Source organism: Narcine bancroftii, chromosome 6, assembly GCF_036971445.1.
Source record: "Narcine bancroftii isolate sNarBan1 chromosome 6, sNarBan1.hap1, whole genome shotgun sequence".
NCBI classification, from domain to species: Eukaryota; Metazoa; Chordata; class Chondrichthyes; order Torpediniformes; family Narcinidae; genus Narcine; species Narcine bancroftii.
The window spans coordinates 185,787,815-185,813,580 of record NC_091474.1 but is presented as its reverse complement, the minus strand read 5'-3'; the positions used below and the strand labels follow the sequence as shown (position 1 = coordinate 185,813,580).

The 25,766-nt window shown below is 38.4% G+C and overlaps 1 protein-coding gene across 2 annotated transcripts in view; it reads left to right on the top strand.

The window, feature by feature from the left end:
- Positions 1–24,338, top strand: part of echdc1 (enoyl CoA hydratase domain containing 1) — a 40,199-nt gene extending 15,861 nt beyond the window's left edge. Inside the window, exons 3-6 of one of the 2 annotated variants that reach the window (XM_069886970.1) lie at positions 4,566–4,708; positions 5,170–5,222; positions 6,474–6,554; positions 19,896–24,338. In XM_069886970.1, the coding sequence (XP_069743071.1) occupies positions 4,566–4,708; positions 5,170–5,222; positions 6,474–6,554; positions 19,896–20,301 (683 nt within the window). In that variant the 3' untranslated portion in view covers positions 20,302–24,338. Of the gene's footprint in view, positions 1–4,565; positions 4,709–5,169; positions 5,223–6,468; positions 6,555–19,895 lie in introns of both variants that reach the window. The other variant, XM_069886971.1, reaches the window with a different exon arrangement.
- Positions 24,339–25,766: the final 1,428 nt, after the last annotated feature.

The following is a 25,766-nucleotide window of genomic DNA, read 5'->3' as shown; positions in this document are numbered from 1 at the left end:
TTATTTATTTATGTTGCTTTGTGACAACACCCAACCCCAACCAACCAATTTTCCCTTGCAACCGCTGCAACCGTGTCTGCCTGTCCCGCATCGGACTTGTCAGCCATAAACGAGCCTGCAGCTGACGTGGACTTTACCCCTCCATAAATCTTCATCCGCGAAGCCAAGCCAAAAGAGAGATGTAGCTTGAAAGAACGCATTTTACTAAGATGCATAAAACTGCTTTGTATCAATTGCTGAAGGCAATTGACTACAATCTTAATTCTGCTAATTTCATACAGATTTAAAATTTTTAAACCTGCATGTCAGAGCTGCCTTTTTCATAAAAGGGTACAGAACAAACTGCTGGTAGGCAACATCGATGAAGAGAGTTTAAATTTCAGGTTGATGACACTTTTTTAAGCTAGGGCAGTGGGGTACTGGCACTTCAATTAGACAGCCCTATAGTGGATTTGGAAAAATCTAACCTTAAATATGATGCTGACATTTGCACACTGTAAGCAGGGGTTCTACACATCCTCCTGGACCCCTGATTATTGGGAGGCGGCTCCAGTATACGCTGTACACAGCGGTTCACACATGCTCGTGGACCCTTGATTATTGGGAGCAGTACTACAGTTCAGTTTCAGTGTAGTACACAACTTACCTGTGACCATTTCAAGTGACATCCACAGTAGTGATCTGGCATGGAGTGGTGTCCGGAGCTCAGACCACGAGGCAGAGAGTGCCACATACTGTGCCTGTGCCATGGGCCTGTGGCCCCGCCCCCTGGCCACATAGTGATGCTGAGTGATTTGAATTAACCAATGGCAAGGTGAGACTGATTAGTGGTTGGAATCCAACCTTGACTGTCAGATGATGTGACTTCCAAATAAGTTCCAGACGGGGAGGACATGTGACCACCCGCAATACATACATTCCAGATTTCACACATGACACTCCCTCCCCTGTTGTCTTTCCCTCAGCTCTCCATTCCTTTCCCTCTCTATTCACCTAGCCATCCCTCCTTCCCTTGCTTGCTGCTGTGCCCTTCCTCTCCTCCACCTATTACCTTCTGCCTTGCGACCACACCTCTTTCCCCCCCTCCCGCCCTTTTTAAAAAATTCGGACACCTGCTAACATTTTTTCCATACCTTGAAGGGCTCAAGCCCAAAACGTCGGTTATGTTTTTATCTTTACTATATAAAGGACACTGTTTGAAGAACTGAGTTTCTCCCACATTGTTTTTACTGTAAACACATTATTTGTTGGTTGCAAAATATCTTTCTAAAATCACAGATGCTGATTTATTTACAGTATTTCATATTTATTGCTGCTGTTGCTTTAAGTAATGAGTTTTTAATGATATTTAAACAGCAGTTGTAATATTGGATTAAGGTACATCAACCGGGATCATACAGGAGCCAGAAAAACTTTAACCTACATGTATACTGGCTTAATTAACGTTGCAAGATAATTTTGTGGAATGTACAAGGTATTTTTCTGTCATAAGGATCCGGGGAGGGGAGAAAGAAGAACTGTTTTGGAACTCCTTTAGTGCAATAAAAGGTTAATAATCTTGTTGTTGAGAGGCCTTTGCAGACAATTGATCACAGTATTGTGGAATTTTGCAGAGTTTGAAAGTGATGTAGTTCAAAGCACAACTAGAATCCTAAATATAAACAAACTATGAAAATGAATCAGCTGTAGTTGATTGGGAGAATACATTGAAAAGTATAATGGTGGGTGGGCATTGATTGGCACTTAAAGAAACGTGTTAAAAGTTCAAAAAAAATTCTTTGAAGGTGCAAAAACTTGATGGTAAACTAATTCAATCATTTTTGTCAAAATAAATCACAAATCGTTGTAAGAAAAGGGGAAAAAAGCTTCTAAAGTTCCAGAAATAGCAGCAGAGCTGAGGTTTAGAACTTAAGGAAAACCAAGAAATTGATAAAGGCAAAGTAGAGTATGAGAATAGACTTCAAGAATGCCATAGATATGAAGAAAGGAAAAGGGAAAATCCAGGTGGAGCCAGAAAAATTTATAAAGAGCAAACATGTGCATCTATCTATCTTCATTGAAGCAGATGCACAAAACAGGCCAAATATATTAGAATTGGTGATAATGAGAAGCAAAAAAGTAAAGATTAGGCAAAACACTACTTGAGAAGTTGATGAGATTGAAAGGTAACAATACAATCATGGATGTGAAAGAGTTTTGAATGAGTTTTCTTTTGAGATCAAAGGTGTTTTCTATTCTGTCTATTAGAACCTGGTATAAATAAATATTGTGCATATACACACATACTATATGTACGTGCACACACTCGCATATAATTAATTCAGGTGCCCTGCCATTTAGCGTAGCCGATCATGTCTCTCCATCCATCACGATCTCTGACCCTCCAAATTGTTGTTGCCTTCTTCAGTTGCTGTCTCTATACTGGATGGGTAACCTTGGCCATTCATCAGCAAATTATCTGCCCAGAGTTTTAAGTTTTACAAACATAAATTCCAATGTGTAGAATCTTATATAAAAAAAAAACATCCACCATTTGCAATCTATGGCTTCACTTGACCCTGATTGGGAAGCTAAACAGGTACTATACTTTGCCCAAGGGTGACCTGTAGGCTATTGGACAGAAAGGGTGCCTTACACCTCCATTTGTTTTTTTATTTAATTTTCAATCAAGTTACAAAACAAAATCAAAGAAACATCAGAGATACATACAATAAAATGCCAAAACTAAACTACATGTTGATATACAAAGAAGGAAGGATCAACACATTATCACAATTATCAAATTCTGCACTTATTTATGTACAAAATTACACACCATGGCCATCCTTGAAAGAAAAGTAGGAAACAGGAAACAAAAAAAAATAAAAAGAGAAAGACTCCCCCTCCTCCAAAGGTAAAAGGGTAATTCTCCCATATAACGTGACAAAAGCATCAATTACATGCAGATGAAACATTAAATGATTCATCCAGAGCTTGCTTCCTCCCTTCAGGCATAAATGTCTTGACATAGACTTCACTAGGGATACTGGAGATTGTGGTATTGAAGACCTGAGGGAAGAATCATCAAAAGTTAAACCCTATGTATCTTAAATATGGTTCCATATTCATAAAAATATTTTGTAACCATTTCTGAGGTTGTAAATCTTCTCCAGGAGAACACAACTATGCATTTCTGACTTCCAAAAGGTTAGACTCCGTTGGGAATCAGATTTCCAAGTAATGGCTATGCTGAACAATTGTGCAACAAAAATAAATAAATAGATATACACATACACCATATAGTATGTGTGTGTGTAGTTTTTTCTAGATATTTATACTTTTTATATTTTTGTATTTATATAGTGAGCAATCGATCAAAAGTGGATGTAATAAGAGGACATCTGGAAAAGAATAGTATAATTGAGCAGACTGAATGGAATGGAAATTGGAACTCTGCTTGAGTTCTTTGTGAATTTGACTAGTGATAAGAGGGAATCTGGATGCTGTGTATTTGGATTTTCTTAAGGCTTTCAATAAGGTCTCACAAAGATTCATCAACAAAGAGCATATAGTATGGTGCAGGAAGTGGGATGTTTTGAAAATTGGTTATTGGATAGAAAACAAAGAGCTGAAAATAAACATTATTCTGAGGTTGGCAGGCTATAAATATATAAAGGTACCATGAAAAATTAATTGTTGGACCAGAGCTATTCATAATCTCAATCACTGGTTTAGTTGAGGGGACCAAACAATACTTCCACCTTTCATGATAATACTAAAATAGGTGGGAATTGTGAATGTGGGGGGAGATGAAAAACTGCTTCAACATGTGTGAAAAAACTGGGTGAGAACACAGCAGATAGAATATAATGCGGGATCATCCAACAGAAAAGCAAGTCCATTTATCAAATGAAGAAAGATTGTATACTGTTGATGTTTAGAGATCAGGATTTGCTTATACATAAGTCACTGAAGGCTCACTTATGGATACAGCAGGTGATCAGGAAGACAAACCTATGTTAGGGTATATTTTAAGGAAGTTTAAATATAACTAAGAAAGTGTTATTGCAATTATATAGGGTATTGATGATACTGAACCTACAGTGTTGTGCAAGATGTTAGCCCCTTTACTTTAGAAAGGATGTACTCATCATGAGGGAGTGCTGTAGAGATTCACCTGACTGATTATACAGATGGCATGTTTGCTGTATGAGGAGAGGTTGATTAGACTGGAACTGTGCTCTCTAGAGTTTAGACTGAGAAGATAACTCACAAAACTTAAAGTTCTTGAAGAGTTTGATAGACTAGATGACAAAGGATATTTTCCTGACTTTAAGACTGGAGGGCACAACTTCAGAATAAAGGGTGGGGAATGCAGTGGTGGGGAATGATCTGGCCCATAATGTACACATTTACATTGTCTTATGATCGCTTGGATCATCTTATTATAAGGCCAGTTATAAAATGATGATAGTATAATTGACTAAAAGTTAAACTTTAATTATTCTAATTCAGTCTCACAATCCTCAGTGGTTATATTTTTGACACAAGTTTAATATTTTAAAAATGGTGTTTTCTTTTACAAGGGACAATGATGTTGGATTTTCGGGATAAGGTCGAAGAGCTGGAACATTGGACAAATGGGAAAGGTCTTATTTTACGAGGTGCAAACAACACGTTTTGTTCTGGCTCTGATTTAAGAGCAGTAAAAGCAATATTAAATCCTGAGGTACATTTTTTTCCTGTTTTTTCTAGCTTGGTACATCACAAAGAGTAGTTACTGTCTGAATGAAGCATTATGTTTGTAACAGTGTGCTATACAAAAAGCATTATATCATAGAACAAATAGCATATCCTTTTGGTAAATTTTGATCGTATTATATTTTCAAGGGTAGTTTCTGTGATTTATAAACAGCACTATTCAATAGCACCCTTGCGTGTGTGTAATCTATCAAAACATTGTACAAATGTAGGGAATTGGAAAGGAATTTAGTTAAAATATTTCCATTTGCTTCAAATATTTTAGATTTTATATATTAAAGATTTACATTTAGATTAGAAAAAAAATATGGCTGCATATTGCCTTACCTTCTTTCATTCCTGACATTTTCGTGAAATTATAAATGAAAACTAGCAAATTCATCAGTGTTGTAGTGATCAAAAAATTGAGAGCTTTTGCATTTTTCCCAGGATGGATTGAAGATGTGCATGTTTATGCAGAACACCTTGACAAGGCTACTGAGGTACAAATATATAGCTAAAAAGTAATATAATTGATAGTGTGGGATTGAGCTTTATTTTGTTTCAATCTAAATAGAATGAATTGTAACACTTGATGCTTTTTAATCAAACAAACCAGTCTTTCTACCCTACTTCAATTTAGTTGATGCAAATAAAAATGTTAAGCATCTAACCTCTATCAGAAGATATTGATATTCACAGCAAATGAATTGTGCTAAGCTAACTTGAGCCAAAGACTCTTTTCACAAGTTGTTTTGTAATACACAAAAGCGCTGGAGAAACTCAGTAGGTTGCGCAGCATTTATAGGAAGCAAAAGGTTATTTGCTCATACCTTGACAAATGGTACAGACCTGAAATGTTGGTTACCCTTTGCTTCCTTTAGATATTGCGTGACCTCTTGAGTTTCTCCAGCACTTTTTTGTATTGAACTATAATCGCTGCCAATTTTTCTATTTCACTTCAAGTTTTAAATTTAAATTTAAACTTTAAATTTTTAACTATAAATTGTTAACTATCAATTGTTAACTATCAATTGTTAACTATCAATTGTTAACTATCAATTGTTAACTATCAATTGTTAACTATCAATTGTTAACTATACATTATTTACTATACATTTTGAAGGGTGGGAGGAAACTGGGGCACCTGGGGAAAACCCACGCAGACACGGGGAGAATTTACAAACTCCTTACAGCGTGGGATTTGAACCCCAGTCCCAATTGCTGGTGCTGTAACAGCATTGTGCTAATATCTATACTAACTGTACTGTCCATGTTTGGAAATTCTTTAAAAAAAAATTAGTTTTCTAATGACTGTTTTTTAAATTTCAGTTTCAGCCGCTCTTGTTTCTATTACTATATTTTTTGTGTGCATGTGGAACACAAAAGTGAAATTCCTTAATTTTAAAATTCTTCAACCACCTGTGACATATAGGCTTCTTACCTAATTTAAGTGTCTGTCTTTCCTATGATACATATGTAATACTGTAAATGTCCTATTGACTTCGAGGTTTTAAATTCTAGATGAGTAGAGATTACAATCTATTAAATAGTGTATAACAAATGCTTAATTTAACTCTGAATTCACTTTAAATTGATTTTCATGCCCTATGTAAAATTTCAGTAAATTATCCTGCTAGATTAAGCAGAATATTTGCAGAAAATTATCACGTTATGGAAAGTGTTTGTATTTTATTTTAATGTGTTCTGTTGACTGAATAGCTTTACTAATCTTTCTAACATTCCTAGTGCAGGCTACCTCTGATCAGCATTGCTTTAGTTCAAGGGAAGGCGTTGGGAGGAGGTGCTGAAGTTGCTACAGCCTGTGATTTCAGGTAAGTGGCAAAAATGTTAATAAACAATGTCAGCTTGAAGAGAAAGTAAAAAGCAACTCTTGTTTCCTCGCCCCCCCCCCCCCCCCCGCAACACGGCAACATGCTTATTCAACCACCTTGGATAACTGAATGAGACGCTAATATTTTTAACATTAATATTTTTGCTATAATATTTTCTGCTCAGTAAAGGGAAACTTATAAAAGCCTTTCTTTTTATTCTAAATACATTTATGGTAAGTTGTTTACTTTTGATCCAGAGTACTAATACTGTCCTGAAAAGAGAATGCTCGAAGGACTCAGCAGGTCAGGCAGCATCCATGGAGGGAAATGGTTAGTCAATGTTTTGGTCAAGAGCCAGTGGATGGAGGGTGGCTAGGAAGCATAAATGAGGTGTGTGGAGGGTCCAAGAGGTAATAAGAAACTGGACTGATGAAGGTGGGAGAGCTGAAGAGACCGGGGAAAAGACCACTGGCGGAGAAGAGCTGAGAGGGTTGAGGAAATGGGTGCAGGTAAAGGAGAGATAAAAAATAGTTGTACTAAATCAGGAAAAGATTTGATTAAAACTGGAAATTTCAGTGTTCATGTCATTGACTTTAAAGTCCTGATGTTTTGTTGCTGAAGTTTACATTCAGCCTCACCCTGGCAACAGATGAAACCTGTTACAGACATTTCTGTGTGGAAATGATGAGAATTAAATAACTAGCAAGTGGGAATTTCAGCTTGTACCCACAGGCGAAGAATCAGCAGTTGACAAAGCAATCACCCAATCTGGCTTTGGTATCACCAATACAGAGGCCACAATGAGTGCACTGAATACAGTAGATTAAGTTGGGTGAGGTGCATGTGAAACTGCCTCACCTGGAACATTTTTTATGACCCTAGATGGAGGTGAGGGGAGAGATGTAGGGGATAATGTTTGAACCTTCTGCATTTGTAGCGGGAAGTTCCTAAGGGGTGGAAGGATGGATGGAGAGGTAAGAATGGAGAAAATTATCACTGCAAAGAGTGGAAAGGGGAGGGAGAGATGTGGCTATCCATAAGATCGCAATGAATTTCATGGAAATATTTGGAGCAGGATGTGGTAACTGGTGGTATGGAAAGAAAAGACCAGGGTAATTCTATCCTTGTTATGTCTGGGGGTGGGGGAAGCAGGGTGAGATCAGAAATGTGTGAAATGGGAGAGGAATGGAATGATGGAACCTCATTCCAGGAATAGGTGCTCCTAGTTCCTTTACCTACTCCACATCTTTTCCAGGGATGAGGTTCCATCATTCCACAAGATTTCAGCATTTGCAGTTCTTGTATTTTTTCTATTGTTTGAAGTTTCTCATGGTTCCTGAAAAGGTAGATTTCAGCTGTAATTTAAACTGACAAGCTGGGATTGCTCTCCTAGGAGCAAGTAGGTTTGAAAGGAGATTTTGAGATGAGCAGGATCAAATCTTGTTTAGACGGGAAAATAAATGGATATTGTTAATAGTTTGAGAATGGGGATCACAAGATGCAAAAGTACAATGGGGATTAGAGGAAAATATTTTTAATAAAGAATGGTTATGATCTAAAATTCACCACATACAAGGATGGTGGTTGAAAATGAGTACTTTCAGAAGGGAATTGGATATGATGAGAAAAAGATTATGGAAATGGAAAATTCTCTACATGGAACTCTACAGCACAGTGCAGGCCCTTCGGCGTTCGATGTTGTGCTGGCCTATAAATCCCTAGTACTAAACCCACCCTATCCTGTAGTTCTCTATTTTTCCTTCATGTGCCTGTCTGAGTCTCAAATGCCCCCAATGTTTCAGCCTCCACCACCATCCTAGGCAAGGCATTTCAAGCACCCACAACTTAAAAAAAAATATATATATATATATTTTTAAAAACAAATCTTGCCCCTGCTTTCTCTCCTAAATTTGCCTCCTTTCACTCTGTGCACATGTCCTCTGGTGTTTGTCATTCCTGCCCTTGGAAACAGGTGCTGGCTGTCCACCCTATCCATGCCTCTCATAATCTTGTAGACCTCTATCAAGACTCCTCTCAACCTTCTGCGCTTCAAAGAAAGAAGTCTCAGCTCTGCCAACATCGCCTCATGAAACTTGTTTTCCAATCCAGGCAACATCCTGGTAAATCTTCTCTGCACCCTCTCTGTGGCTTCCACATCCTTCCTATAAATAAGATTACCAGAACTGAACATACTATTCCAAGTTTGGTCTTACAGGAGATTTGTAGAGTTTCATCATGATCTCTCTAAACCTGAACACAATCCCCCTATTAATGAAGCTCTGCATCCCATGGACCTTCTTAACTATCCTATCAACTTGTGTGACAACCTTGAGGGATGTATGGATTTGAACCACAAGGTTCCTCTGTTTATCCACACTTGAGTAACTGATCATTAACCTTGTACTCAGCCTTTTGGTTAGTCCTTCCAAAATGCATTACCTCAGACTTATCTGAATTGAACTCCTTCTGCCACTTTTCTGCCCAACACTGCATCCTGTCTATTTGCTCTTGTAACCTTCAGCTCCATCCACAGCTCCTCCAACCTGTGTCACCTGCAAGCTTACTGACTCATCCTTCTGCCTCATTTATAAATGAGTCATTTATAAATATCACAAATGGCAGGGGTCCCAGAACAGATCCCTGAGGCACTCCACTAGTCTCTGACCTCCCAAGCAGAATACTTTCCTTCTGTTATTACTCTCTGCTTTCTTCCTGCAAGAGTGTCTCATGGGGGACCTTGACAAATGTCTAGCTAAAATCCATTTAGACCACATCTACTGCCGTAACATCCACAATTTCTTTTACCTCTTTCTTTAAAAAAAAAACTCAATTAGGCTAGTGAGACTTGACCTTCCCTTCACAAAGCCATGCTGACTATCCTTGATTAAACTGTACTTCTCTAAAAGCTCATAGATACTATCCTTAAGAATCCTTTCCAGCAGTTTGCACACCACTGACATAAGACTCATCTGTCTATAATTCCCAGGATTCTCCCTATTTTTTTAAATAAGGGGACTACCTTTGTCATTCTCCAATCCTCCGGCACATTCCCTACAACCAAGGAGGATTCAAAGATCATAGATTCTGCCCCAGCTATCTCTTCTCTCACTTCCCATAGAATCTGGCCCTGGGGACATCAATCTTGATGGTTCTAAGAAGATCCAACACTTCCTCTTCTTCAATCTCCACTTTGTCCAGTACACAGGCCTATTCTCTTCTGACCTCACCCTGATCAAGGTCCTTTTGTGAATACTGAAGCAAAGTATTTATTTAGGACCTCCTCCACCTCCAGACACATTATGCCTCCTTTATCCTTTAGTGGCCCCACCCCCATTTTGACATCCTTCTGTTCTTCACATATGCATAGAACGCTTGGGGGTTCTTAATCCTACAGGCCAAAACCTTCACCTTTGTTCTTAAGCTTCATCCTGGCAACCATATATTTCTTATGAGCCTTTCTTGCTTCCTATAGCTAACATTTGCTTCCTTCTTTCTCTTGACTAGTTTTCTCACCTGTTTTGTCAGCCATGGTTCCATTTTCCTACAATCTTGTCCCAGTGGGACAAACCTATCCTGTACCCTCCACAAGTGGTCCCTTAACTTCTTCTATATTACTTCTGTGCTTTCACTCTTCACCCTCTGTTTCCAATTTACTCTCACTAATTCCTGCCTCATCCCTTTATAATTAACCCTTCCCCAATTAAGCCCTTTCCCATTTTGTCTGTTTTTATCCTTTTCCACAGCTATACTGAAGCTAGGGGATTTGTGGTCACTCTCACCAAAATGCTCCCCCACCGAGAGGAACGCCAGCTGACTAGGTTCATTACCCAGAACTCTATCTAGTATATAACTATATCTCATCAGCTGGTCAGGAATCCTTGAACATACCTGACAAATTCAGCCCCATCTATCCCTCTTGCAATCAGATGCAAGTTAATGTTAGGGAAGTTGAAATCACCCATAACTACAACCCTTTATTTCCTGCACCATTCCAAGATCTGACTGCTCCTCAGTGTCCCAAGGGCTATTTTGGGGTCTATAGATTACTCCCAGCACAGTGATAGCTCCCTTCCCATTTCTGACTTCCACCCACAGTGCACAATCCTTCTGCAGTGTCCTCCCTTTCAATAGCTATGATGCTACCAGTAATGCTACTCCTCCCCCTTTTCTACCTCCCATCCTGTCCATCCAGCAGCCAGTCCTGTCCATCCTGCAGCCAGTCCTGTCCATCTGCAGCCAGTCCTGTCCATCCTGCAGCCAGTCCTGTCCATCCTGCAGCCAGTCCTGTCCATCCTGCAGCCAGTCCTGTCCATCCTGCAGCCAGTCCTGTCCATCCTGCAGCCAGTCCTGTCCATCCTGCAGCCAGTCCTGTCCATCCTGCAGCCAGTCCTGTCCATCCTGCAGCCAGTCCTGTCCATCCTGCAGCCAGTCCTGTCCATCCTGCAGCCAGTCCTGTCCATCCTGCAGCCAGTCCTGTCCATCCTGCAGCCAGTCCTGCAAATCCTCCAGCCCGTCCTGTCCATCCCCCAGCCCGTCCTGTCCATCCCCCAGCCCGTCCTGTCCATCCCCCAGCCCGTCCTGTCCATCCCCCAGCCCGTCCTGTCCATCCCCCAGCCCGTCCTGTCCATCCCCCAGCCCGTCCTGTCCATCCCCCAGCCCGTCCTGTCCATCCCCCAGCCCGTCCTGTCCATCCCCCAGCCCGTCCTGTCCATCCCCCAGCCCGTCCTGTCCATCCCCCAGCCCGTCCTGTCCATCCCCCAGCCCGTCCTGTCCATCCCCCAGCCCGTCCTGTCCATCCCCCAGCCCGTCCTGTCCATCCCCCAGCCCGTCCTGTCCATCCCCCAGCCCGTCCTGTCCATCCCCCAGCCCGTCCTGTCCATCCCCCAGCCCGTCCTGTCCATCCCCCAGCCCGTCCTGTCCATCCCCCAGCCCGTCCTGTCCATCCCCCAGCCCGTCCTGTCCATCCCCCAGCCCGTCCTGTATAGGTCAGACCTTCCCCAGAAGAGTTCCCAATGATCCAGAAATCTAAATCTTGCCCCCTGCACCAAATCTTCAGCCACATATTCCTTTTCCTACCCCCTTTAGCACATGACAGAAGCAGTGATCCTGAGATTGCCACTCTTGGGGTGCTTTTTTTTTAACTTCTTATATTCCCTCTTCAGGACCTCATCACTACTATCTATGTCATTGGTCCCCATGTGGACTATGACATCTGGCTGCTCACCCTCCCCTTCCAGAATGCTATGAACTTGATCACAGACCTGGGAGGCCACCCAGGAGTCTTGATCTCACCCACCAAACCTCCTATTTGCTCACCTAACCAATGAATCCTCAATTACCATAGCTCAGCTAAGGGGCCGTTACCGATGCCAGAGATGTGATCACAACAGCTGGTCTCAGTAAGACCATCGTCCCGCCAACAGTATCCAAAACAGTATACTTAAGGAGAATGGCCACAGGAATTCTCTGCCTATACCCCTTCCCTCTCCTAACAGTCACCCAATTACCTGTCTCCTGACTTTTAAGGGCGACTCTCCCTGAAGCTCCTCTCTCTCACTGCCTTGGCCTCCCGAATGAACATGAGTTCATCCAGCTCCAGCTTCCTAACGGGGTCTGCCAAGAGCTGCAGTTTGATGCACTTTTTGCAGATATAGTCATCAGGGACAATTGTTGTTCCAGATTTTACATATCCTGCAAATGGAGCACTCGACCTAACTGCTGACCCCATTAATTCCTCCCAATTTAAATTCAAAGTTCTTGCCTCTACTATTTATCTCTCTCGTTCTAGCTCTCATGCCCTTGCCCTCTATTGCTACTGCTCTATTTGGATTTACTACCACTCTCTGCCCTAATATTTTGTTAATATGGCTCCGGGGTAGGTGAAAAACCAAAGGGAAAAAAACCTGTGGTCAAACACTTGTCAAAACTAAAGGTTTTAAGGAAGATCAGGTAGATGAAAGGAGCGGGTGATGCACAATGGTTCAAAGGATGGTAGGAGTGGAAAAATTAAATTTGAAAGACAATGTAATGGAAAGGGGTTTGGATCATTTAAATGAGGCCATGAAGTTGGCCCCTATGTAGGAGTTGATTCAGACTGAAGTGTTCATCCAACTTAAAGAGCAGCAGACGTGGTTGATACTGAACAACTCCAAGAAAAATGCAAGGAGTAGCACCATCCAGTACAGCATCACTAATCCCTTTAACTGCATCAGTCAGAAGAGACTGTCTGACAGCCTCTCAAATTCAATTGTTTACAAAAAATGTGCTTCCTGGATATGCTACCCAGGGGGAATATGATGCATGTTCAGCCTATAGCAACTAAACTCCAGAATCAAGGTCACCTTAAACTCAGCAGCTGAGCTTAAATATGCAGATGAGGCATGTGTTTGTGCACCAAAGCTCACAAGAGAATGGCCCATATATTAAACAAGACACAGGTCCTCTGCAAGCCTGCTGCCTCGGCAATAATAAAATTCACCAACACTTTCAAAACCTTTGATTGAGAAGAATATTTGAAAATAATCACCTGAGACATGGAACAAAGTGGTGATCTTTGCCCCCTTATATATTCTGAGATTAAATGAAGGATGCTGGTAAACAAACACATGGGAGAGAACACTGCTGAACTTGAAATTGGATCTTCCTAAATGTGTGCTACAGTGAAAGCTGCACCTGAAACAGATTTAGTTGCATTTGGGATTGTATTTTGAAAGTGGAATATAACATGGCATCACTATTGTGTAGTATTGTTAATATCAGCAACCAAGGACCTGTTTCTACCCCTATAACTTCTGTCTTTTTTGTTGTAACCTACCTGGTCGGGAACTTTTTATGTGCTTCTCTGGTCATGCTTCCTTTTTGGTGCTTTTTTCTTTATTTTTCTAAACAACATCAACAGATTCTTTTTATTAGATGTGCCAGTTTGTGGTTTAGGTGATAGAGCATTCACTTGAGTCAGAAGGTGCAATTCAAGGCCTATTCCTGAAATTTGAATAGAAATAAACCTAGAGAGGCTCCAAGGGTTTTGCTGAGGATAATGTGGTGATGTCCCAGTTCTCATCTTTTGAATGAAATATTAAACCAAAACTTGGATTCTCTCCACGTTACTCAATGTTTCTGTTGACAAAAATGAATACTTGGTTGTTGAATTTTGTGTAGCTTTGAGGTGATTGAGGATGTTTTGTGAATGTACAGCATGTAAACGGGCTCTTTGGCCCAACTCATCCACGCAGGCAGAAACTCCCATCTCCACAATGCCATTTTCCTGTATTTGGCCCATATCCCTCATATTTCTTCTCTGTTGATCTGCCCAAATGCTTTTTAAACTCTGATTATTACTGCTTCTACCACCTCTTTTGACAGCTTCTTCCATACACTCACCATCCTCTGTGTGAGGAAAACTTTCCCCTCAAATTGTTCAAATAATTCCCGTCTCACCTTGCACTCTCCTACTCTTGGAAAATAATCTTTTGTTTTCTTTCACTGACTAATTATTAAATTTAGAAGAATGCTTATAGTTTTAAAATAAAGACCAACATGGAACAGAATTTGTTGGGAAGTCTCATCAATCAAAGCATTTGTACAGTTATTTATTTTAAACATTTTATTTTTTTAGTTTGTTTAGGTTATCCAGATATTTTGTTTTCTTTTATGGCATTGAGATGACAGAAATGGTACAAACCTGACCCAGTGAAAAAGTTTACTGGTTTGTAAATTTTCACTGTTTGCCACCAGTCAGTGAAAAGGCTTGCTAGTAAGATGAACAGTTGTAGTTTATTGCATAAAAGTTTTATTGATAGCTAATTAAATCTATCAGTGAATTAGTTTATGCTCACATTATGGTTAAGTAAATTCAGTTAATGAAAAGCAAACTTGATTTTCCATTAAAGCAGTTGATGAAAATCTAACTTGGATGCAAGTATTGAATCTTGAACTTTTGAAAACTTGAAATAAAATTATATTACACTTAATAAACAGCAATATTATAACTATAATTTTATAAACTATCACAAATGTGAATCATCTTTCTAAGCAGGACAAAGTTGAAAGTTTAGTAGGTTGATCACATAGCATATGTGCAGTTTCTAAAGTGAAGTGGGGGAGAGGGAGGGAGGAAGTGATTACTGTTAGTTCTCAATTACATTCTTAAAATTATTGTTTAAAATCAGCTTTATTTAAAAGTGCATATTTATACAAGAACCATCAGACTATTAATAGATAAGAGACTTCTGACGTACAAAATGTAATTACAGATTCTGCAGGTGTCAATTCCCCCCCCCCCCAGAGTATTTGATGTTAATGAATATATATGCACGGAACGCGGATGATTACATTCATACAGGAAACTTTTTTTGAATTTAGCAAATGCTAATGAAAAAATTTTAGAAGGCGACTTCAATTTTTTTGTTTAGACCCAATTCTAGACAGGTCATCAAAAATTACAGTAAGGACAAAAGCAGCCAAAATGTTACTGTCACTGATGAAGGACTTAAATTTGGCAGATGGGATTATTCCTTTTATTCCAGTAGACATAATTCTTATTCTAGAATTAACTTATTTTTATTATCTGCACAACTCCAAGGTAGAATACAGTAAGTAGAGTATGTCAAGAATTTTATCTAATCCTTTTCCTTGTTTTTGGCAATAACAATGGTAGATAGGCAAGAATCAGTATATAGATGGAGGTTTAATTCTACATTATTAAAAAGGAAAGATTTTTGTGAATTTATTAGAAGACATGACTTTTTAAAAATTAATTCTAATTAGGTTTCTGATAAATGCATTTTATGGGATGTGATGAAAGTGTATATAAGTGGTCAAATAAGTTAAACTTCTCAAATGAAGGACTACATGAAAGTATTAGAACAATTGGAGACATAACGAATTTCGAAAAAGATTTACAGAGACAAGAAACTGAGGATAAATGAAGATCCTTTATAAATAAAAAGCTTCAATATAATACTTTGCAAACATGTAGAACAGAGAAAGTAGAACAGAGAAAGTGATTATGAGAACTAAAGTATTATGAATTAGGTAAAAGAGTGTACCAGCTTTTAGCATAGCAACTAAAGACAGAACAAACATAGAGGAAGATTATTGCAACTAAGGATGACTCAAATTTAATTTCTTGTAAACCTCAAAAAAATTAATGATGATTTTAAGCAATTCTATTTAAAGTTGTTTAAGTTCAAATCTTTGAAAGTTGATAGTAAGATAGATAATTTTTTTTTAGCCCAAATTAATTTACCCAAATTAAGTTTGGATGACCAGAGTTGGCTGCACCTTTCACACTAACTGAAATTAGGGAAGCATTGAGTTCTTTAAGTCTCCAGAAGAGGATAGTTTCCCATCTGAATTTTACAATGAATTAAAAAATTTATTAATTCCTCAATTCTTGGAAGTATTAGCTCAGGCAGATGAAACACATACATTGCCGGGATCTATTAAAACAGCAATAATAAGTAATTCCAAAAACTAGAAACTTCAAAGACATCCTCATATAGACCTATATCTTTGATTATAAAATAGTTGCAAAAATATTAGCAAACAGGCTGGTAAAATATGAACCAAAGCTGATTAATATGGATCACACTGATTTTGTTTAAGAAGAAAATCAGCAGATAATGTGACTAGACTGAGTATAATACATTTGGCACAGAAAAGAGGAGATCTGAGTGTAGCAGTGGTATTACATGCTGTAAAAGCATTTGATAGATTAGAATGGATTTTTTTTTAAATTTAAAGTACTCAACAAGTTTAATGGGCCAAGAGCTAATGTAGTAAAGAATGGGCAAGTTTCTTTTTTTTTCAATTAACTAGATCCAGTAGACAAGGGTGTCCATTGTCACTAACTTTACTTATTTTGGCAATAGACCCATTGGCAGAATTAATTAGGTCTGATCTTGATGTTAAAGGTTTTGAAGTTGGTGGAGAGGAACACAAGTTTAGTCTATTTGCAGATGATGTAATAATTTATTTGACGGAACCAGAAACATCATTGCATAAATTATTAAAGATGAAAAGAATATGGTTGGAATTGTATCATGATAGTATGGCAAACACAATAAATTTTTGGTATAGATTAATTCAGTATAATGCTTTGCATCAATTATATCTTACTCCACTGCATTGAAATCAGATTTATCAGATAAATGTTTAGGGTGAAATCAAAAGATAAGTGTTGATCATGTTCAAAATTGAGACCTTTTTGGACAGATTTCACAATATTTTTAGAATGGGTTACTAAAGTTAAATTTCCTCAAGATCCAATGCTTTTTCTATTGGGTAATATATCTGGGATTGGGCTAAAATTAAAATTTAATATGTTTCAAAAGATATTTGTAAAAATTGCACTGGCATTTGCAAGAAAATGCATAGCAGTGTCATGGAAATGGATTCAAATTTGGGAATGGATAGATGGCATGCTCTGGAGGGGGGGGGGTGGTGAACACATTACAATTTAAGGAATAAGTATGATAATTATAAATTTGGTGCCTATATCTACATACAGTAGGCATCACATTATGAAATTATCCACTTAACCTCAAAACCTTATCAACTCCTTGGTGTTTATAGGTTTAATATTGTAGAGACAAAATTTTATTGATTGTAATTTTATTTTTTTTTGGGGTTGTTATTGTTTTGGTGGGAGGAGTTTGGGGGTATAAAATACTATGTCTCTCATTCAAGTGTAAATAATAATACACTCCTGTATTTAGATAATACATGTATCGAATTTAAATAAAATATTCAAAAAAAGCTGACTCAACATGAACACAACCACTTGACTTCGTGTACTGTTTCTTGAAAGATAATTAATGTATTTCATCTGCTCATTTGATAAATTGAAAAATATATATTCATGTACCGTAAATATTCGAGTATAATGCAAAAAAAATTCCCCTCAAAAATAGGGGGGTCGCATTATATTAGAGTAAACATTTTTTTTAAAAATTCTGCAAGCGAGCGGGTGCTGTAGACGGCAGCGCGACTTGGGCGGCCGAGGGTGGGGGAGGGTCATGAGAGACGCCAGCGTGACTCGGGCGGGTGAGAGGAGGGGGGGGTGTCATGAGAGATGCCAGTGCGACTCAGGCGGGGGAGGGGGTGTCGTGAGAGACGTCAGCTGACTCAGGCGGGGGAGGGGGTCGTGAGAGACGGCAGTGTGACTCAGAGGGGGGGTTCGTAAACACATGGTAAAATTTTTCCCCTTAAAAATTTTGGGGGGGTCGCATTATACACAAATATTTATGGTAATTCATTTCCAGATGAACAGTAAAATGGCCAAAGTCTCTATAATTTGCATATATGTGAAGCTTTCTGGTCACCTTAAGTTGAGAGCTTTGAGAAAGTAGAAATATGGAGGCACAAGCTGAATGTAGCTTTTTGACAAAAGTAGGAATTCGCTAAATTCACTTTTTTAAAAAAAAGAGTTGAGTATATCACACACATAGTTATGCTTTTCTCTTATTTTATCCTTGCACCTTCTCTGAAATGAGAGTTTTCTTATTACATTAATGTGATGTTATGAAAAAAGGGCTAAAATTAACTTGTATATCTGGTAAACATCTTCCTGTAAATACATTTCACTTAAAACGATGGTAAAAATGCTTGTAAAAATTGTAGAAGGTTACACGGTTAGCGCAGTTATACTACCAGCGACCCGGGTTTGTATGTTCTCTCTGTGCCTGCATGAGTTTCCTTTGAGTGCTCTGGTTTCTCACACCCTTCAAAATGTTGTAGGTCAATTGGGGTATTTTGGTGCTACAGGCTCATGGGTTGGAAGGGCCTGTAACTGCTGTATATTTAATTGTTTTAATGTGTGATCCCTATTTCTCACCTATCAAAGCAGAAGATGCTCTTTTTATTCTTCTACCACCTTTACAACTGACTTCACATTACTTTGGTGATTCCCACAAGTTTCTACTCAAAAGTTGCCTTTGGGAAGTTTTGGGAACCCCTGTTCAATTCCAGTGACATAGCTTTCTCCTTAACATTTATTTGTAAAACCAAATAATTTATGTTACAGAGAAAGATCATTTGGCTCTTTGTCCACAACAGCAAGAAAAGTGCTCACCAAATTTACATTTGCACAGATCTTGGTACATAACTTTATTGTTCCCTGTTTTTACTTATTAGACTACTGATACTCTCTTGATTATGGCTAATCCTACTGATTACCATAACTTTATCTTCCAGTTATTGGCTGCTCTGTTAATGGAAATAAGTCAGCCTGTCATCCACCTTCCTCATAATGTTATGTTCCTCCAGTAAATCTACCCTCATCTTCCCCTATTCTGAAGTAAATATCTACAGTCCAGCCTGTCCCCATAACTGTAGTAATCCTATCCAGAAAATATCTTCATGAGTCTCCATGTCCTCATTCATGGCTCCTATAAAGGAGTGACCCAAGAATGATGTGCAATTCTAAAATAACCTACCTGTCTTAACGCCTAACATTGCTTGTGTTTATCACTATATTTTCTAACATCAAAAATGTCTTGAGTTTTAACTTGTGCAGAATAATTAATTTGTGTTAACTTTGTATTCCTTTATTCAATATTCATCTAGCATGCCCTGATACCAGCACCAAACATTTCAGAGAGCAGGAAGTTGTACTGAATTACTTTACAGAAACTTTACAGTTTCATCTCTGCATGTTGCTGCGTCTTGATGTCTGGCATTCACAAGTTTGAATTAAAAGCTGTGGATTCGAGCTAAAAACTTGGGCACAAATGTTTTGGCTGAAACTTCAGTGTATTCTGAGGGAATACTGCACTCTTTCAGTTGCATCCTGAATCCAGTGCTGACTTTTCATCTTCAAGTACTTTTATTTGTTGGTTTAAAACTGTAGCTGCTATTTTTTTTAAACAGTGTGCTCTGAGACCAAAGTATTACATAAAGAAAACACAGGACTACAATACAAGGTACAATAGCCTCCTATCCAGGAGGCCGCTGCAAGTGACTGAAAAGCAGAAAAGATATTCCTGGTGTTCTGGCCAATATTTCTCCTTCCATTAGCATTACTTTAAACAAAACATTCTGTTCTTTGTTATATTGTTAGTGATGTGAAAAATCAGTTGCCACATTTATCAGTGCTGACATAGTGAGTTGATTAGATACATTAAAAATAACACTTCTGCTAATGTTTTTCTACATCATGATGAACTTGGCTAATGGTGTATGGGTCACAGAAATGCTTCATGTTGAAGGGCTTCTTGTTGCTCCCATCAGCTGGAAGATGCTTCAAAAATTTAGTATTAGAATTCAATATTTTATTCTCAATCAGTTGTGTTCAACTGTGCTCTACTGTAAGCTAATTGATTCTTGTCTTTTTTTGAACAGACTGATGACTTCAGGAAGTGAGATCCGTTTTGTTCACAAACTCGTGGGATTGGTACCAGGATGGGGTGGAGCTACCAGGCTGATTAAACTGATTGGATATCGGAATGCTCTTAAACTGTTGAGCAGTGCCCAGCGTGTGGATCCTGCAATGGGGTTGAATATTGGGCTGATTGATGAAATTTTAGTGTCCTCCAATGAAGAGGGTTCCCTTCAAGAAGCTCACAATTGGTTGAATCAGTATGTTAGAGGATCCTCACAAGTAATTAGAGCCATTAAGAATGTTGTAGTTTCAGGGAGAGAACTGTCGCAAGAAGAGTCACTGAAAAATGAAAAGATCATATTTGGTACTTTGTGGGGCTCGCCTGGTAATCTGAAAGCTTTAGCTCAAGGAATCAAATATAAATAGTGCAGGTAAATCAAACTGTTGCTAAAGCTGTTAGATTGCAACTTATTGATAACTTTGCATTATCAAGTGATGCATTATACTATTTTTCTCAACAACTGACATTTATGTACAACAGTGCCTTTTATCATTGTAAAACATTCCAAGATGCTTCATAGGAGTGCAGGATATTCCCAAAATCACGACCAGATATTAAGGTAAATGACCATCCTGGAGGAATACTTAGAAATTCTGGTCCACAAGAAAAAATCTGCTGGAATGGGTGGGTCATGTTGTTTAACTGGGAGTTCATATAAACAAAAATTAGAACAAGTTAGAACAGTAAATGGTATTTTAATCTTTAAAGACACTTTATTTACTTCCTATACTACAAACAATAATCCATATTTGCCATGAACCAAACCTGCAATTTAAATAATTGTTTGAAAAGTACTCTTGGGTTGTTCCTCAGGATGTGTAAGGCTCTGCGTAGATTATTTATTTAATCCCTCAATCTAGTTTATTTAATGCCTCAATCTAAAAAATATAGTAATCATGGAACATTTGGTGAATACATTTCTTGTGGGTGAATTATTATCCTGTTGTGCTAACTTTGTCCCTTTACAACAGTTTTGACAATTTAAATAAATCTTGTCATGTGATTTTTAAAAAAAAGTACTATAACTTGCCCTTGGATTTTAAACACAGCCCCTCTAAAAATAATAAAAGGACATTATGAATAGCTACACTGCCTTCAATTATATACATCCTAGGACAATTTATATGCAAAAATGCAGAGAATATTTTGCTTCTGTGTTTGGGATTGGAAAGATCAATTTGATGACCTTTCAGTGTTGGCATTCTAAATTACTGCACCAATTTTAAGTAATAATTAGTTTATTGTCACAGATGCTGCTGGATTAGCTGGGTATTTTCAATTTTTTTCTGATTTATTTCAGATTTCTGGAATCTGGGATTTTTTTTGGAGGCTTTATTGTTTTCAATTTCTTGAAAGGGCTTAGCTCATAGCCTGTTTCCCTACTCATAAAATTGATATCTATTAGGTCAAAGGATAGAGGTTTGTCCACGTTAAGCTGAAATGTCTTCACTGAGAATTTTGAATCTTTTTGATTCTCTCCTCAGAAAGGAGATGTTGAAACATTGAATGTTTTTACAAATGAGTGATAGCTTTTGAGAGTTGGTGTGGTTGGAAAACAGAATTGCTGCACAGATAAACCACATGAGGATGTGATAACATGATAGTATTATTTTTGAGGTTCCTAACCTGTCAACATCCTAGTGGGAGAAACTTCTTGTACACAAATGGCAAATGCAACAATACATGTTAGCATGCCCAGTGTCTATGCAAGCAAAGTAACTTGAGGTTGCTTTGACACCCTGAGCACTTAAACATCAAAAAAATGATGTGAGTGTAGTAGTTTGTTTATTTAGCACATTTAACACAACACCCATTGATCCAAAACGCTGAACATACAATTAGGAATGAATTGGTTGCTATCTAAATGATGACAAGCAGCTAAATACAAAAAAAAGCTACAAAAATTACCTTGATTGTTCTTGAGACCCTAACTTGTTTGCAGGCCTGTTCTAAGGACATGTTTATCTGTTTTATTCAATAACAAGCTGATAATGCCTGATTTAAAATAATTGCAGAGAATAAGACACTTGATATGTACATGTGACACTGATGATCACCTCAAACTGTTCAGCTGGCTCCATCATTTTCTCTCCTTGTATACTTTACGTGCATGTCCATTTTCTTATCCTTGGTTGTGATATGGTGCTTATCAGGAAAGATTTGTTGAGGTTATGAAAAGATCTAAAAATAGTAGATGTTGACTTTTTAAAATTGGGACTGTAAATGAATGAATCACTACTTCATCAAATATTTAGCATAATTTTTAATATTATTTCATCATAATCTAGGTAATTCCAGGTATACCTTAAATGTTTTTGGCAAGTGTGCTTCCACCTTTCTCTGTATTTCAACCCTATGTGTCCATTCTAATGTTCTGCACCACCATCGTAACCCCTCTTAACTTCTGTTCTGTGGGAAAACAGAGCTAGCTTATTCAGTCTCTCATAATTGAAAAGTTGCATCCCAGGCAACATCCTGGTGAATCGACTCTCCACCCACTCCACAGATGATATCAACATGGAGTATGTACTTGAGGCATATAGCATAAATTAATTTTCAAGGAAAACCTGAAAGAGAATAGACAAGCTTCTGTTAGTAATGTAGGAATGCTCAGATGGAGCATTAAAGCAAGAACTATAACAGCAAAAAAATATTGCATCAAAATTGAGGCAGATCTCAAGTATTCAATCATGACCCTGGATCATCACTATTCAAAGATCTGGTTACCTGGTTCACAGTTACCTGGTTGTTTTACACCGAGGACCGGAGAATGCAGTTTCATTGAGTTTGTACAATCAGATGACAATGAACTTAACTTGGATTCCTTCACATTTTGCTGCTGGTTAACAGGCAATATTCATGTAAATTAATGTCAAGCCTTTTGATGGAGCTTATTGCATTATCCTTAAGTTTATTTTGCCAGATTCCACAGAAATTCAAACAGATTGTATTTATTTTCTAATCTTGTATCCAATCTATAATTTTACTTATGCTCTTCAAATTTATATGTCAGTGATGAGATTCATTTGTAAAACTGGCCCTTAAAACTTGCATATATCTCTGTCAGATTCCTTTCCACATTTTTTAATCGATATTTAATAGGAAGCACACACTGAGTCTGACTGTCATTTTATTTAGGACTGTTCACACGATCTACTTGTAACTCAAGTTTTCCAGAAAGATCTTGTGGTAACTGAATAATTATATGCATACAACAGGAAATAGTCAGTTTTCCAAATTGTAGTAACTGAATTTTCCATTGATTGAAGTAGTGTATAACAGGTTTGCCTGTATTGGAGTTTAAAACTGAAGGCCAAAGGTTAGGGTGAGTAGGGATTATGAAGTACAAGTACAGAGGATGGTGGGTTAAGATGGTAGAACAGGCATAATTACAATGTTCAAAAGACTTTTACAGCTTTTATTTCCCCTTTCATCCACATTAATTGGAATGTTGCACTTGGAGGAATCCAAGTTCCAGACACCAGCATTTCCATGATCCTGCTGCTCTTTTCACTCTAGTTAGTAGTTATGTATTTAGAACACGTTAACAAAGCCTTGGCAATTTTTTTAAAATATTCATTACTTTAGATGTTGCACACAGGGCAAGGTGACACAATTGTTATACTGAAGTCGTACATGATTCTTTTCAATTGTACAAGATGATGGATTTTAAAAAAAAACATTTTGTGCTATTGTCCATTCCATTAAAATGAGATGTGAAGAAATTAGGCAAAAAAAAAACTAACAGTTGGAAATACTCAGGGCAGGTATCATCTGTGGAGAGTGAAAAAAAAAATAAGTTAATATTACAGGTGGATAACATTGTAGGAAGGCAGAATAGGGTTGAAATGAAAAATGCATCAGCCATGATTTGAATGGCAGAGCAGACTCGATGGGGTAAATAGCCTAATTCTGCTCTTGAATGTTATGGTCTTATTTAGCTTCAATCACCTAAGAATTTTGATGTAGTCAATCTCATCCTAACTGGAAGTCTCCACGTTTGTAGAAAACAGGTTCACATTTTGCTTGAAGACATTCAGCAAATGTGGATCCACAAGGCAGTCTTATTCAAGATCCACTCTTCTCTGGGAAAAGTCCTTTGCAATCTCTAATTGGCCCAGTGAAAGTTGAAACTGAGCTGACCTTTCATTGTTCTATATCCACAACATTTCATTTATCATTAGCCAATCAACAGCTCAATTTTCTAACTCATGAGATCACTTAAGCATTTAAACATTATCCACGTATCTACAACTCATCGCTAAATTTGCCACCAATACCCACTTGTCAATCTAGTTCGATTACCGTAAATATTCGAGTATAATGCAAAAAAAATGTTGCCCCTTTTTCCCCTCAAAAATAGGGGGATCGTATTGTACTCCGGAGTAAAAAATTTTTTAAATTTTCTGCAGCGTAACTCGGCCGGAGAGACGGCAGTGCCACTCAGGTGGGTGAGGGGAGGGAGAGGCGACCGTGACTTGGGTGGATGGAGAGATGGCAGCGTGACTCAGGCGGGCGAGAGTACATCACGAATCAGACGGAGTGATGCGAATGTGAATTGGGTGTGTGGGGGGGGGTGAAGAGATGCCAGCGCGACTCGGGCGGGCGAGGGGGGGTGGTGGTTGTATCATACACGGGGTAAAAAAAAATTCCCCTCAAAAATGGGGGGGGGGGTGTCTGCATTTTACATAAATGTTTGGAATGTCAATGATCATGATCAAGTGAAGTTAAAAATCCAGTTGGACATTACCTTGCCAGGTGTATTCAAAACATTACACATACTGCACATCTTACACTTTCCTCATCCTTGGGTGCAATACCAAAAGAATGGGCTTTAGTTATCCAATCTTGTCTTGTGGCTGTTAAAAGTTGAAACTGCATTTGCCTCAGTGACCATCCAAATAGTGGAGTAGGCTATATTTAGGGGAATAAAACATGAAGGCTGCAGTTGCAGTAAGTGTAGTAAAAAGACAATGGTGGAGAAACTCAGCATACCTTGTATATATCAAAGATAAAAATACATAACCAATATTTCAGGCCTGAGCCCTCCATATCTAGGCAGGTGCCTGAATAAAGTGGTGGTGGTGTGGGGAAGGACAGGGGGACAGAATTGAAACAGTTGGCCACTGGTAGATTCCCATCTTTGATGCAGACGTGAGCAAAGCGATCTCCCAATCAAATTTTTTTTACTGGCATATGGGGATATGACCATCTCCCACAGGCAAAAGGTGGACAAGGGAGGAAGGTTACAAGGGAAGAAAGGCAAGAATACCTCTGAATAGAGGAAAGGAGACAGGGATAGGGAAGAGAGGAAGAATGGGGACTGGTCTAGCAGAAACCAGAGAAGTCACTGTTAATGCCATTTGGTTAGAGTGCCCAGATGGAATATTAGATGTTGCTCCTCCAATTTATGGGTGGCCCTGTTTTGACAGCACAAGGCCATGGACAGACATGTTGGCACAGGAGTGGGCTGCAAAATTGAAACGGTTGGCCACTGGGAGATTCCCATCTTTGCTGCAGACGTGAGCAAAGGTGCTCAGCAAAGTGATCTTCCAGTCAAATTTTTTTACTGACATATGGGGATATGCCCAGCTCCCAAAATTGCAAAGCTGCTTTCACAATCCACCTAATATATCACTTATTTTTAAAAATCATTCAATTTTATCTTTATTAATCTAACAAAGGCTGAATAAACCAACAGATCAAACCCATTGCTGTGCCAGTTAAATCTGGCTTGGAGCTTAGGCACTGAAAAGCTTAAGTAAGTAGATGAAGAATACCATGCCAGTTACAGCTAAGTTTACCAAACAGTTGAATACTGAATCAGATG